The 14,587-nt window shown below is 43.4% G+C and overlaps 1 protein-coding gene across 21 annotated transcripts in view; it reads right to left on the bottom strand.

Moving 5' to 3' along the window:
* FBRSL1 (fibrosin like 1) overlaps window positions 1–14,587 on the bottom strand; it is a 503,429-nt gene that overhangs the window by 268,895 nt on the left and 219,947 nt on the right. For 18 of the 21 annotated variants that reach the window (XM_058851229.1, XM_058851236.1, XM_058851238.1 and 15 more), the window contains one exon: window positions 4,074–4,109. The exons of the other annotated variants lie outside the window; for them this stretch is intronic. In XM_058851229.1, the coding sequence (XP_058707212.1) occupies window positions 4,074–4,109 (36 nt within the window). The remainder of the gene's footprint in view (window positions 1–4,073; window positions 4,110–14,587) is intronic. 21 annotated transcript variants of the gene reach the window in all.

Genomic DNA, 14,587 nt, shown 5'->3' with positions numbered 1-14,587 from the left:
TTTACAGAAGCTCAGAATAAAAATCAGCTGCTGCTGTTGCCAAGTGTATGTTACTGTTTTTATTTAAAAAAGAAAAAACCCTTTCAAGAACAAATAAAACCAAACAACGACGTCTCATCCTTCTGTACTTTTGTTCCAAGGCACACTCAGACAGGTTGGCTCACTGGCTACCCATTTGCCATATGCTTTCAAGTTTATTCTTTTATTCACTCCCATATTTTAGCCCCTTCCATTTCAGAAGACAAACAGCTGCACAGATGCTCTATAAATAAACTACATAATTTATTGGAAGAGGTTTTCTGTTTATTTTTTTAAGCTACCACATACTCCCTAGCTCTATCCTTTTCCATCCTCTCTACAAAACTGAGTCAAGTTCAGCTGCAGCTTGGGTTTGTCTCTACAGTGTGCTCAACCTTATAAGCAACTGCAGCTTTTTAGCCACTAATAACAAACTGTATGTATTGATCTTATATTCATTGTAACTACTTTATAACTATGTTTGGTTCTAAGTTAACTATCAGAAAAAAACTTGACAAACATCCACAGGGTGGATATTTATCAGTGATATATTAATTCTATCAGTGATAACTAATTCTAATTTCTGATTCTCTATGTACTTTTTAACAAATATGTGCATTTTCAGGTAGACAGGCCTCTCATCCTGTTACCAAAAAAGAGGATCTGTTTTGTCTGCTCAGAGGACAGACAGACCTCTCTAAGAACACTAATCTCATTTCTGCATGCAGAAAATGTGACAAACGGCTGGAGTAGTTTATCAGACAAATGTAACCATAGAGGGAATGAGATATTAACCTCCATAAAAAAACTACTGTTCTATTTCTCAGCACAGCAGAAGTATACATTTAATGAGACAAGGATACAAAACACACGCTGCTGATGAGACAAGGAGCTTGCAGCAGCACTGCAGACACAGAAGTGTCTTGTCCTACCCAAGTAAAAGTAAACACCATCTGAAACTTCATTTTGGGAAATAGCTTTATAAGAGATTTTGCCCATGGTATGTACAGGAGACTCTGAAACTATGTGCCAGGTCACTGTTACTGCTGGTTTTGAGGCTCAAATTAAATCTAGGTGCAGCTGGAGCTTGCCAGAGGTTATGTGGTAACTTCAATGAGACCAGAATTTCACAACTATTTCAAGCATGATCCTTATTTAGGCACTTAATGTTCCACGGGAAGCCTGAAGTCAAGGAAGTTGCTGGAATATCCAATGCTCAGGAGTTAGTTATTTAGACACTTGCATTTAGTTTTCCTCCTGCCTCTAGCTCCAGAGTCTGCACTTTATGGACGAGGAATGTGCTGACCAACGAGCCTGCTCTGACTGCCTGACAGGCCTTGATGGCTCCACTGGATGAGCCAAACCTTGGACTGAGGTCTTTTTCATGCAAGATTCCTACTGTAGGGTTTGAAGTTCTCTCTTTGCAAATGCTCATTCCCTTAAAATGTGCATTTTCTACAAATGTTTCTGAAAGCAAACATCTCTGCAAGGACAGCTGACGCAAGTGAATGATGAAGAGTGCGGATTCAGAACGAGGTAATTAAAATTGAGCACGCACAAAATAGTTTGTGGTATTTAAACAGCTGCCAGTGGAACCCAGTACAAGAACTTGACTGAGTAAGGATACAGATCATCATTCCACAAGTCTTCCACAACACAAGGCATCATCACAGCTATCAGGAGGAACACCCAGCACAGCGGCGTCTCCGCCGTGCCTCCTGCTACCACTGCTTTCACCATGTCTGGGAAACAACCCGTCTGATGTAAACAGGGGCAGAGCCAAAAGAGTGACTTCATGATTCATGGACAGCTGCTTTCGTGAGAAAATGAAAACTGTTCTAGATGTTATGGACAACTCCTGGTGTGGGGCCAGTTGTCTGGATCTGGTGGTTTGAACATCTCTGTGCCACCTGCGAGCTCAGCTTCCCACGGGAGTTTGGGCCAATGAGGTCTGGCAGTGCTGGAAATGGCAGTCTCTGACTTTTGCTAAATCCATTTAGAGCAGCATCGGAGTCTTGGGGGAAAACAGCCTCAAGAGCTGGCACATGATGGGGCAGAAGGCAGTTTAACAGGGAAAATGGCAATCCAGAAAGGAAAGCAACGCCAGTTCACACTACTCATGATCTCAAAATACTGCTCTGGCATGCAGAAAGCTCTTACCTCCCTTGAGAAGCTATGGGTTGGTGAAATAAGAGAACCTTGTCCCCACACATGCACAGAGAAGGAGCTAGTAATTTTCTCAAAATCATTTCTCTGAGAAACAAAAGTAAATTTCTGAATAGCCAGCAATGGAAGAAAACAGTCCTATGATTTATTGGCCTTGAGACTCTGAGAAGAATTCTTTGGCCTTTTTCCATTACGATTTTGCAACCTATGTTATAGCCACGGGGAAATTGTTTAGTTCCCAAACCAGGCCCTCAGTCATAAAATCTGTGAAGATGATTCATTATTATTTATGTGGTGCCATGGGCATGCATGGCATTTTACAGAAAAATAGAAGATAAAGCATCTGCCTTTAGAAGCTTAGGTGAATCTGATTCTCCAAATATATGGAAAGCAGCACTTAATGGGTCCTAGAGCAAACATTCATCATCCCTCAATGAATTAAGCAATGATACTCACCTGGGATACTGGCAAGATTCAGACAGGAGGATACTTAGTAGACATGTGACTACTGTCTAAAAATCTGTGACATTATTTCATTAAAACTGTGAGACTTTTCAAGTCACATGTTATTTTGTAATGGATTTATTATTAATTTCTGATAATATGCATGATAGCTTGGGACAGTGTTGCTATGAAATCAGACCAAAAATTCTGCACTGCCTGGCAATTTTTATTCTGTGCACTGGGTAGAAGCTCAGCAAGTTCCAACACCCTAATCTTACAACACAAATCATTGAAAGCAAATAATTCTGGTGATTATCGTAAAAAATAAATATGTCCCAGGCTTCCACATCAACTTCCTGAAGCACACAAAACCCACCCTTGTTCTGGTCCTATACAGAATGAGCAGCGTTAGCTCTTGGTATGAAACAGTTTGGGACCATTCACCTAGAAGGCAAAACTTTATCATGGCAGAGGTTGTGAAAACAGAAATTACTGTCAATCAGTGAAGGCAGGAATTGTTTGCTGAACTGAGACATTCACGTTCAGATTTGCATATACCTTCATCCAGAACCTTTGCACTCCACATGACTCACTGGCTGAACAACCAGGGTATCATATCTCCCCACCATACATTTGTTTTGAGAGTCAGATATAATGTGATTCCAGGAATTTTCATGTTGACTTTGCTAAGCCTCTCACACCCTCTCCTATTTCTGTATTACTCTACTCAGTGATGTCTGTGCCTGCCTTTTTGGACAGCTGAGCAGAAAATGTACCCAAACCAAACAAATTAATCCACCTCTACATGAAGAAACGTCATTATTGCACATACAAATAAGGTACATACGAACAGAAATGGACAATTAAACATGTCTGGTACATTGCATACATAGGCAGATGTGCCCTGACCCTGTAACACCACCCTTGAACACTGTGGCACTCCTGTGAGGGAAACATCAGCAACAGCCTCCCCTGAAAACAGGCGAGCTTGTAAATAACAGAATATTGGCTTTCTTGTTCACAATGGTGAGGGTTGCAATTCTTTGTAAAATGGGAGTAACTGTGTATTTGATATTCTTGTATTTAACACCCAAATGAAAACCTGTATGGGGAAGGGAGAAGAGGAGGGAAGCATCTCCTACTGGTGTTGAAAACTCCCCCTACTCAGATCTTGTAACTCTCCAGAGGTGACTGACTAGCTGAAACACACCACAAACTGACTAAAAAACCCCTCCCTGTAAGTTTAATATTAAATTAAGAAGCCCCCAGGCTCTTAACGCACTCTCACGTGTCAGGGCTGTCCCCTGCCAGGTGCACAACAGCCCTGAGCTCTCACCCTGTTTCTGTCCTGCATTTCTTCCATGGCAGTGGCTGTGCAATAGGTAGTGTAAACCTCTGCAATCAACATCAACAGAAGTGAAAGAATTAGCTGTAAAATGACTTACGGAGTAGCCTCTTCCTGAAAGCGATTGAGCAGAACTCTGTGGGAGGAAACAATATGCCACAGTAAGTAATGCAAGAGATTCTGTGTAATGTAAGATTAAGAATCATTTTGCGATTCCCTCCCCCAGCCCAGTATTCCTTAGGGGAAAACTCCACAACCTCAAATGATCTCCTGATATTCTGTGTGCTGCCACAGGAGTAACAGCCAGAGAGCACTTCCAGGTGAGGGCTCTGGGGCTATTTCAGACAGGGTTTCATAAGCCAGAGCAGGGCTTCGACAGCTCCTCCCGACCAAGGTAAAAGCTCTCAGCGTGGGACACGTCTTCAGAGCAGCAGGACACACACTTTGAACCATCCCTCTTCAGGACGTGACGGCACCTTCCTGGGAACAGCACGCACATGTAAGGATGCTCTCCAGAATCATTTTGCCTCATCGACTCCCAACTCTCAATCATGTAACCAAATATCCCACTTTCCATTCCCCTCTACGAATCTGTGAGCCTCCAGCCTTCATTGCCGCAGCATTACCATATGACAGCTCTATCTGAAATAACAATAGCAGCAAAGCACTAATTTATCATCTCTCAGAGCTTTAATAAGCATTCTGTCCCTTTTGAATAAGTTAAATTACATTGTTTACTCCTGCTCTTCATCTCAGCTCCTCCTGCTCCTTTCTCTACCACATCCTTACCTCTTTCACATGCTGCCAAATCATTTGGTTCTTTTCCTTCTCATTACACCAGCTCCAGTCACTTGGATCCCTTTCCCCTCTCTACAACCAAAGACTGTTGAGCTGCTGTGTTTTTGCTGGCAGTGGCTTTCCTGAAGCAGCTAAATGAATTCCACCTCTAGCTCCAGCTGCTGCTATATGCCTTCTTTTCGGAAATTAAAAAGGAGCCAGGAACACACGACACCACATAACCCAGCAAGTACTCTGCAGGCCAATTTCCAAGTGTGATTTATAATCATGATGCCCTCGCTACATGATTTTATTAAACAAGATCCAGGGAGTCTTAGCAGTCCTGTTTCTAAGACTGATGTTCTAGTGGGTACCAAAAATACCAAATTGTTGCAGGCTGATCTTGAGGATTGTTTTGTCTTTTTGCAGCAGTGCCAGAAGTTACCACGTTACTAAATCAGCACAGCACAATACCCCAAAGAGATTGATACAAACTGATTGCAAATACTTGTAATTTTTCACCAGCAAGATAACAGTCCCTTTGTACTAGCAGTTTGAAAACCTTTTGATCAGAGGATACCTGGATATGCAAAAAAAGCTTTCCCAGACTCTTGCTCTCAGTGGAAAATGCAATTCTCTGCCCACACAAGCTCTGTGCCACTGGCTTGCACCTGCCTCTGACACTGGGCAGGCAATTGTCCACACGAGTGCCCATGGAGGAAAGCTCCCAAGGAAGACACAAGAGCCAAGTCCTTCAATCTTGTGGGTGTGGGAGAAGGGCTCCCTGTTAATCCTCTCATCAGCTGGCACAAGAATGAGAGTGCCAGACAGAAGGAAAGATGTGACCCAGCTCTTACACACAGGTCTGCAGCCAAGGTGTGACTGGGTGCCAGTCCCACCCCTGGCATGCTACACCTGCACCTCTGTCCTGTTGCAGCTCCAGAGACCTCTGTGCTGCTGGAAAAGGACAGCTTCCACAGGGGAGCCTGAGGCAGCAGCAACACTGACAACAGCATTTGATTTCCCACCTTCTGCATATTGCACACAGATTTGGCCATTGCCTTAACACATCACAAAAAACCCAGGGATTTATTTATAAACCTCCCTAATATAAACTGCCCAGAAATAAAGCTGCAGACCAGTGAAATGAAGGGCAGTGACACCTCTATTTCTAAGAAACTATGACAAACTTATCCCTCTCTCTAAGTACTCTATACCCCAAAGTAGTCATGGAATTCAGCCTCGTATAGAAAAAGGTTAATAACAATATCCTGCTATCTACATAACTATGTCAAACAGCTGAACACAATTATGTGTTCCAACACTTTGGAGAGCTTGATCAAGCAGTTCACCTAAAGTAAACACAGAAATGACGAGGAGGCAAATTACCTGCTTGGAAAGGCAGGAGGAGGGAAGGAAAAAGGGTGGAAGTTCTCACTCCAGCCCTCCATCAACTGAGATTTAACCAAGAATGACAAGGTCTAACAAATTGGAAATAATAACCAAAAACAGAAACAAGAGGTTTCATTAGAAGCTTTTCTCTGGGGAAACAGCCTCAGAGCATCTCTTCACTCTCACACTTATTTTCAATCTTTGAGCATTGTGCACATGCAAAACGTTCTCCTTGGATGGAGCAGACTCTTGGACAACAAACTTGAGCACACTAACAACAACCTGCTTTTCTTAAGACAACTTTCAGGCACCCCAAGCTGTCCAAGAACCCCAGGAATCTGCAGACCATTGATTTAAAACCACTGAGTAGAAAACAATAAAACCAGTTATTGGATAAAGTGTTACATCAGAAATAATTAAAACTGAATGGCAACTGACTCTGGTATTTTTCACATCCAAGAGCCTCTTCTCTCTTAAAAGTTTTAACATCAAATTTCCTGAAAATCAGTGGTGAAAAAGAGTGGGGTTTCCCCTCCCCCCTCAGAATTTTTACTGCATATATAAAATTAGTAACTGGTGAATACTTTGGAGTCAACTTGCAAAACCTCTTCCAACAATTATGTTTATGCACTCTCATGCATGTTTGCATGCATTTTTCTATACATCTAACAAACCACTCTTGCTTTCTTGGTTAGCTGGGAACACTGTGGCTCTTTAGGCAGATCCATACCAATTGTCACATGTAGCAATTCGGAAAAAAACCCAGCTAATATCAGCTACGAGTGCCAGAGCAGAACAGTTTGCATGCAACTGTGATGGATGTTCCTAAAGAAAAAATTCTTTGGTGGTTAATACAAACACGGCTCAGCCCGTATGTCTCTATATCAAGATCAAATAATGAGAGAAGTAATCAATTGTGGCTGCAAATATAAGAAATCTTAGTGGAAGTTTAACTTGGCATCTACCCAAAGCTGAAGAAAACTCCTTTCACAGTGAACGAGTGCTTGTCTGGCAGGAGTAATTACTGGGGCAAGCCTTCAGCTGGAACGACTTACCGAGGCTCTTACCTACAAGGACAGGAGCACTTACATGGAGGGCTGTCAGAAAACTCTCCAAAGAGTCTATTTGCTGTTTTGGTCAATTTTCTCCTTGTCAGAAGGGCCTCAAGCAGCAGGGTACGATGGTGCCCGTGGTACCCAGCCAGCCACACTCCTCTTGGTGCTGCTGCCACCAGCACAGCACCTGCCTGGGACCTCTGGCTCACCTGAGACTGAAACCCAGACCAGCTCTGACTCCTTCGACACAGGCACCCAAGAGGGCTCAGATCTGGCCCTCAAACACTGCCTGGAGAAACCATGGCAGGCAGGAAAGGGGCTGACAAACACACAATTCAAAGCCAGGACTGTGATCCCACCCAACCAGCCACAGAATCCACCCAGCAGCCTTCTCTGCCTGGCCTGAGCAGCAGCTTCTGCCTCTTCCAGGGCTGTTTGGAATACCCAGTGTTCCTAGGGGGGAGACTGTTATTAGTTAGGGGCAAATGAATATGGTCTGGCCATTTAATGATTCAGAAGTGGAGCTGAACTGCTAGGTGGCATTTGTGCATAAAGATAAATGGCTTATAATATTTTGCAGATGATGTGCTCTTTTACAACTAAAGATTTTTGGTTCCTTTTAAGCCCAAGGTTAAAAACAAAACCAGACAGCACAGACAAGACATTTCAGTTATGTCACAGAGTGAATTATTTCTACCCTGGGATAGCTCTTGTGTTAATTACACTAGATATAAAAAAATACACCTTTCTGGCAGCAAAGACAAAATCTTACTGCTGAAAGACTCTACTACCCCCCCACTGATGTCCTTGAGAGCTTGAGTTACACTACTATCTGCAACTGTATTTAAAAGATTTCTTTCTTTCTTTGTGATAAAAATGGCAACTGCAATTTAGAAAAGAAAATCATGAGAAAATCTCACCAGTAACCTGCAGCAGGTTTTCCAAGATTGTCTATTAAATTGACAGGAAAAGTTATTTCCCTTATATAAATAAAAGCATGGCCTTCCACTGCTCTCATGATGCAAAAGAAATTAAGACACCCTCTGTTCAGTTTCTTAAAGCTATTGGGTTACTTATTGAACTTGAAAGACAGCAGGAAGGGCTTTAAAATCCAACAATAATCAAGGTAATAGGGCACCTCAAGCCAATTCCCCACTCTGAATGGGTCAGGCAGGTTTCAGCTTGGATTTTTTGTGTCCTTGATATAAAACCTAACTATAAGGGGATTAGTTAAAAGCAGGTGATGGCAGCACAACCACAAAACTAGCTCATTTGTAGTGCTCCCTTCCATACTCTTTGGCTAAAGGCATATTCACGTATTCCTGAAATGTCAAGAGTTCACTCCTGCTTTTCTGACATGTGCCACTTTCACTGGCTGAAGCCAGGAGTGTATCAAGTACCTCCAAGGCAGCTGTTGAAATGGCTGTTTTCAGCCAACAGCTGTTCCCATGTGGCAAAGGACAGTCCCCAAAAGCAGCCTCCAACCACTACTGTTAATGCCATCCTAGTGTGGAAACTGAGGCAGGGAAAGACTCAAATGTGCCCAGTGGCACCCGAGGAGCCCCCAGCAGAGGAGGGAACTGAGGCAGAATTCCCAGCTCCTACTTAAGGACAAATCTTGCCTTGCCAAATCACACGCCCAACCTTACCATGAGCCCCAGTGCTGCAAGCCTGATTTGCTGGGTTAGCTCTCAGCAGAGGTAATCAATAGTATGTATAGAGAGATCTGGCTTTGAATTCTGTTTTATAGCACTTGTTCAGGATGACACTCACCTCAGCTGTACCCACCTTCCACTCCTTCCCAATTCCACAGTCAGAGAGGGCAGAGGCACCAGGAACTGCATCTGTTTACCCTCCCCTTGGTCATTTATAGAGCACTCAACAACAGAGCATGGGTTCAGCTTTGAATACTGCACAAGTCTCACATTTCCTTCCCAAGCAAGTCCCTTATAAAACTCAAGTATCTTGCAATGAGAAGGGTAAGTGGAGAGGAGGGCAAAAAGAGCCAAGGGCAGGAGATATCCCAGACCTTAACACAGAGACTCTTAACACAATTAATTTCCATAGCCACACTCCTGTCTGCTGATACAATGAGTTCAATTGACATGGCAAAGGTCACCCAGTGCATCTGATGTTCGCTGAGATTAGAAACCCGGGCCTGACAAGATAACCCCAACACATAATGAATGATTTGGATGTCGTGCAACACTTGAATGTGTTCCTTCTTGAATTCACTCACTTTATTCTGTTGGATAAACAGAGTGTGTTATGCTTGGAAACACTGCAAAACCAGTCTGGTAAAATATCAAATTCTGCAGGGTCTGAACATCTGTAACTGGCTTGATAAGCTACAGAACAGCTTCCACCCAAGACACTTTTAATCCTACAGCTGATGGCTGCAGACAGCAGAAGGAAAGACAGCCACTGACCAGGAATGAACTGAGTGCAGTTAGGCAGGAACAACAGGAAAAGACCTCACAGAAATGCAGAGAACCTACATGAGTGCTGCTCCCATTCAAACCATCACCTCTGCCAGCTTCACAAAACTTCTCCAGACTTTCTTTCTTCCTAACTATCCCTCCCTGAAACTCCATGCAGTCATTAGAACTTAATTTCTGCCAAAGATGTTTCCATGCAAGCATTTGGTGTTTTGTGGGACACAGGTAAAAGCAGACAGCATGCCGAAAGTATGGGAATTTTTGCCTCCAGAAGAATGGAATTTGCAATGTCTCAAGATCCTTTGATGAATATTCAAACCAGTTTCCCAAGAGTCATGGTTTGTGGCAGGGGTCTTAAAACTATTTTGCTGCTACTCCTTTTCTTACTCTGCAGATCAGATCCCAGTGTGTCACACGTGGGGAACAATGGACAGCACATGCCACAAAATTTGCAGCCCACATGTTGCTAACCCCAGGCCTCCCAAAAACTCCCTCAATGCACTCTTTAACACCCCTGACCATGGCACTGAGGTCCCACTGCCACCCTGCTGGAGCCAAGACCAGGCATCCCACACGCACCAAAGTTTACAGTGTGGATAAATATGGAGATGTGGTGTGACTGTGGTTCAATTCTAACTTCAGAGGCTCATCTGATTGTGCTTCTGGCAAGGTACTTCAGCCTGAGGCACACATGAGGGACCTCCAGCTTTGTACCCTGCTGCTGCTCTAATCCCTGTGCCCCAGGAGGGGAAGTGTGGTATGGGAAGAAGGAGGGAAGGGGGAGACAGTGCCTGTGATGGCACACAAAGAAAAGCAGATCACAGTGAACTGCCTGAATTAGAAATCACAGAAGTTATTTTGTATTCATCTATCAGAGAGAGAATTTTATATCTAGCCTATACAATATGCTAAACACTTATCAAAGAACATTTAGAGAGAGGAAAATCTTTGCATTTCCTAAAAGACTGCTTTTCATTCATTATGTTTAAAGAAAAACAAACAAATGTACAAGGATAGGATGATGAAAAATTAGAAAAGATAGCCTGGGGGATGAGAGGAAAAGGCTCTCAACAACTTAGTAGCAGCGCTTGCTGGTTTTATGCACAGCTGAAGCCAATCCCTTGAAAAGGAGAGTTTTGACTCTTAAGTGGCCAGCACCTCTTGCAACATATTTCCTAATCAGCAAGTATTTATGGTCGATATTTTATATTTCCAATTTCCCCCTAAGGGCTCCTGAGAAAGCAGCACACCTGCCAACCTTTTCAGCTGGGCCAATAATTGCCAATTTGCTCTTTGCCTTAGTATATCACTCAATTTAGCCCTGGCTGTGCCCTGCATACATCCTCATTCATCTCTGTGCCCCCATGACAATTAGAGTGTTAGCTTCAGCTAACTAGGGCAACTATTCTACTAGGGTTGGAAGACAATTATTAGTCTATTTTCCCATCTTGTGGCAACAAAATTGAGAATCCATGACAATTACATTCAGCAATTCTGCACTCTGCCGCCTGCTCCCCCTCCTTGCCCCCACCTTCCGAATATTTCAAATTATCACAGCTCTACTACCACATTCAAATTTTCCATGTTCACAGGGAGTGAGGCTTCTATTTAAATGATAATGAGGGACGATCCATTCAATTTAGTGAGGGAGAAAATCCATTAAAAAGCAGGCAGTTCTTAAGCTGATGGGTCAAGAAAAAGATAAAAACCCTTTTTTCAAGCCATTATACAAGGCTCTGTGTGGATTTTTGGAATGTTCAGGACATCAGAAAAGATTAGGACAATTATGGAACATGGGGAAAACCAAAACAAAATGCCCAAGCTTTCCACTTTTACTTGGGTCAACACAACAAAATAGCAATATGGCTTATCTGGCTCTTAATTCTCTGGTAACTTCCAATTACCTCACACTGAAAGGCAGCAGAGGAAAATCCCATTTTGGAAAAAGGCTGTTGACTCTGTTTTGGTTGTAGAAGACCTGAGAGTACCTGTAATAAGGATGTCAGCTCTGTAGTAGTTTTTAAGGAACTTTTACATCAACACTGTGAACATAAACAAGTTGCAGATTCCCATCTCCTCTCTGCACCACAAAACCTGGGCTAAAACTTCACTGGTTTTCTGCTCTGAAGTTTCATCATCCCAAAGAAGAGCCCAGCCTCAACAAATCAAACCTCTGCAGCCAGAGATGATTTCACTAGATCATAATAAGCATTTTTTTCCCCCAATGACCCATAATAAATGCCACTCGGTGTAATGTCTGGAAAGACTTACTATACAAGCCAGACAATTACTGTCTCACTATGAAATTGTATCATTCTCTCCCCACAGAGTTTTCACTTGTGGCAGGGAAGGAGAAAAATGCTCTGGGTTTCATAGTGGACGAACCAATGGCTGTTTGTGTGTGTGTGCACAACATAATCAATCATTTGCCTCAGTTTTCTTTAGAGTGCAATTATTCCACGACAGACCAGGCCACCTCTTGACTTCACGGTCCATTAGAGACTAATGACATGCATTAATGTAAATAAAGAACAACTTGCTGGCAACCCATTGAACAAGTCACCTCAAGAAACAAATGGTACGGAGGGGCTAAGCTGTTCAGAACAGCACTTCTGAAATGGGGACCAATGGAGGGAGGATCCAGTGCTCCTGAGATGGCACAGCTACAGCCAACACTTTGATAGGCACATTTCCCACCACACCTGCTGTGTGCTACCCTACAGCAGCCAGACCTGTCACCTCCTGCCTCATTTACTCCATTGTTCACACCCCACTTAGTGGGAAAGGCAGCACAAAAAGCACTCCTGAAGGCCAAATGCACCGAGGAACAGCAGGAGAGTGAGAAACAGCCCAGGTGCCTCCTGCTGCAGAGCATCCATCTGCAGGGGCACTGGAGCCTTGCTTTGTAACCACCAGCCTCGAGGAAATACAATCCCTGCCCTCCCTGGACATCCTGACTGCCCTGTGGTCCTGATCCTGAGGACACGAAAGGAGCTGTCACACTTCAGTGGCACAACAGGTATTTAAACAGGGACACACAGCTCCAGAGCCAACAGGGACCAGGCATGGCTGAACAGGAAATCCTGCAGGAATCACTCAGAAGCATGTGTTTGTCTCCTCTCCCTTTCCCTGCTCCCTCTCTACAGTAAGAGAACCAGTCTGCCTCCTCATCCCTTTACACAGAAATGGGGAAAACCACCTGACTGCACCCATGGGACTTGCTGAGACTTTCAGACAGTCGCTAAATAGGCTACAGAACATGTACCAGTGCGAGAGGCAGCGTTATATGTAATTAAAGCTAAATTACACTCATCAAATAATGAACGAAGAGCATTCTGCGATTCACGAACCTCACTTTTCAAACTGTTTAATTACTAATTTGAAAAATTCTCATTTGCGATGGGTCGCCAGGTCACGAGAGCAGCTTCAGCAAAGCTCTGAAGTGTGCCCCGGCCTCCAGGCACTGCCCAAACGTCTCCGCTGAATAAAAAAGAACAGAGTGCTCATTTCCCACTGAATTTCACTGGCTGCTGAACAGGCTTTGAAGATTTTGCAGGAATTAGGCACTCAGAGTCAATTCCTACAGGCTCAGCCTGCAACTTTGGGGGCAAAGGGAAAGGAGGAGAAATACTGGAAGTGCATTGGCTTAACAAGAAAAGTCTCCAAGACCACTTAACGCTTTGACCTGAGCTAATGGCTAAGCTGGAATATGTTATTCCTTTCCTGCAGCTCCCAGGCTCTCACACACCCGTCAGGAGGGGAGGGGAGGCAGGGAATGGCATCCATGTACGTGTATATAAAATTACCATCGTTATTGACTAACAACACAGCCAAAGATGTCCCACAGCAAGGGGATCTGTGCCGGGGCCCCCCCGGCTGCCTGGCCCCACGGCGGCGCGTGGGCTCGCAATCCTGGAAGCAGATCACAGGACACGTTATTTTTCTCTTCCTCCCACTGCGTCGGCTGTTTACAGCGCCCCATTCACACTCCAAACATGTAGAGAGAATTTTCCCCCGTCACATTTCCCTGTCAGAGCTGTCAAGCTGAATCCCGCTTTAATCTGCCAAAAGCACTTTTCTGCTGACATTTTTAATAAATACTTTCAGCTTTTAAACACATTTGTGGGAGCCATTTTTTTCCCCTTTTTCTCCCTTTTCCTCCTGTAGAACGGGCTCTGAAAGCCTTAATAGCAAATACATTACACTTATCAAAGGCTTCCCCCCCCTTCCTTTTGCATCCTGAAGCGGAGGTAGTGTTTTCAATTTTAAAGCTAAATTAACTGTCCAATTGAATTTAGCTGGTGTGAGCCGTTTTCTGTGACAGGTTTTAGTTATGAAGCATATTTTACATTAATAGAACTCAACATGAAAACCACTCGCTCTGGGATTTCTGTGGCTTGCCATTGAAATGGCAAATTTAATATTTCAGACATGCTCGTGCCAGCGTTTGATTATTGTTCTTCATTTAAATCTCTCCTAACGGGAAAGGTCCTAATTAGTAAAAAATCATGTTTTAATGAAGGCGAAATGCTAATTGCTAACACAAAAAGCCTTCATATAAAATTATCCCAGCACTGCCATTGATTTCTTGGTGACTCAAAAGCCCATTTGTGTGTTTACACACTAAGGCACCGTTTGCTTTTGTTTTATCATAACATTTCACTCAATGTACCATCGAATTTCCTGAGAGAAAGACAGCTTTCCTCCAAAACCCTCTCGTATCTTGGCGGCAGGAAGCATAAAATTAGATGAACTAACTTTGCACCCAAACTATGTGATTACGTGCAGCAGTTAAACCCAAAGATGCTGTAAAAAGCTTTTTAACACAACTTCTTTGAAAAAAACAAAACAAAACATCAAGCCATTTTTCCCCAAGGAATAACAATTCCATTTTGTTTTCCCATCTCTGATCTTTCGCTTATCATATTATTTGCACCATGATTATAGTGTTT

Source organism: Poecile atricapillus, chromosome 16, assembly GCF_030490865.1.
Source record: "Poecile atricapillus isolate bPoeAtr1 chromosome 16, bPoeAtr1.hap1, whole genome shotgun sequence".
Classification (NCBI taxonomy): Eukaryota; Metazoa; Chordata; class Aves; order Passeriformes; family Paridae; genus Poecile; species Poecile atricapillus.
The sequence above is the reverse complement of the archived record's forward strand: the minus strand, read 5'-3'. Positions and strand labels throughout refer to the sequence as shown.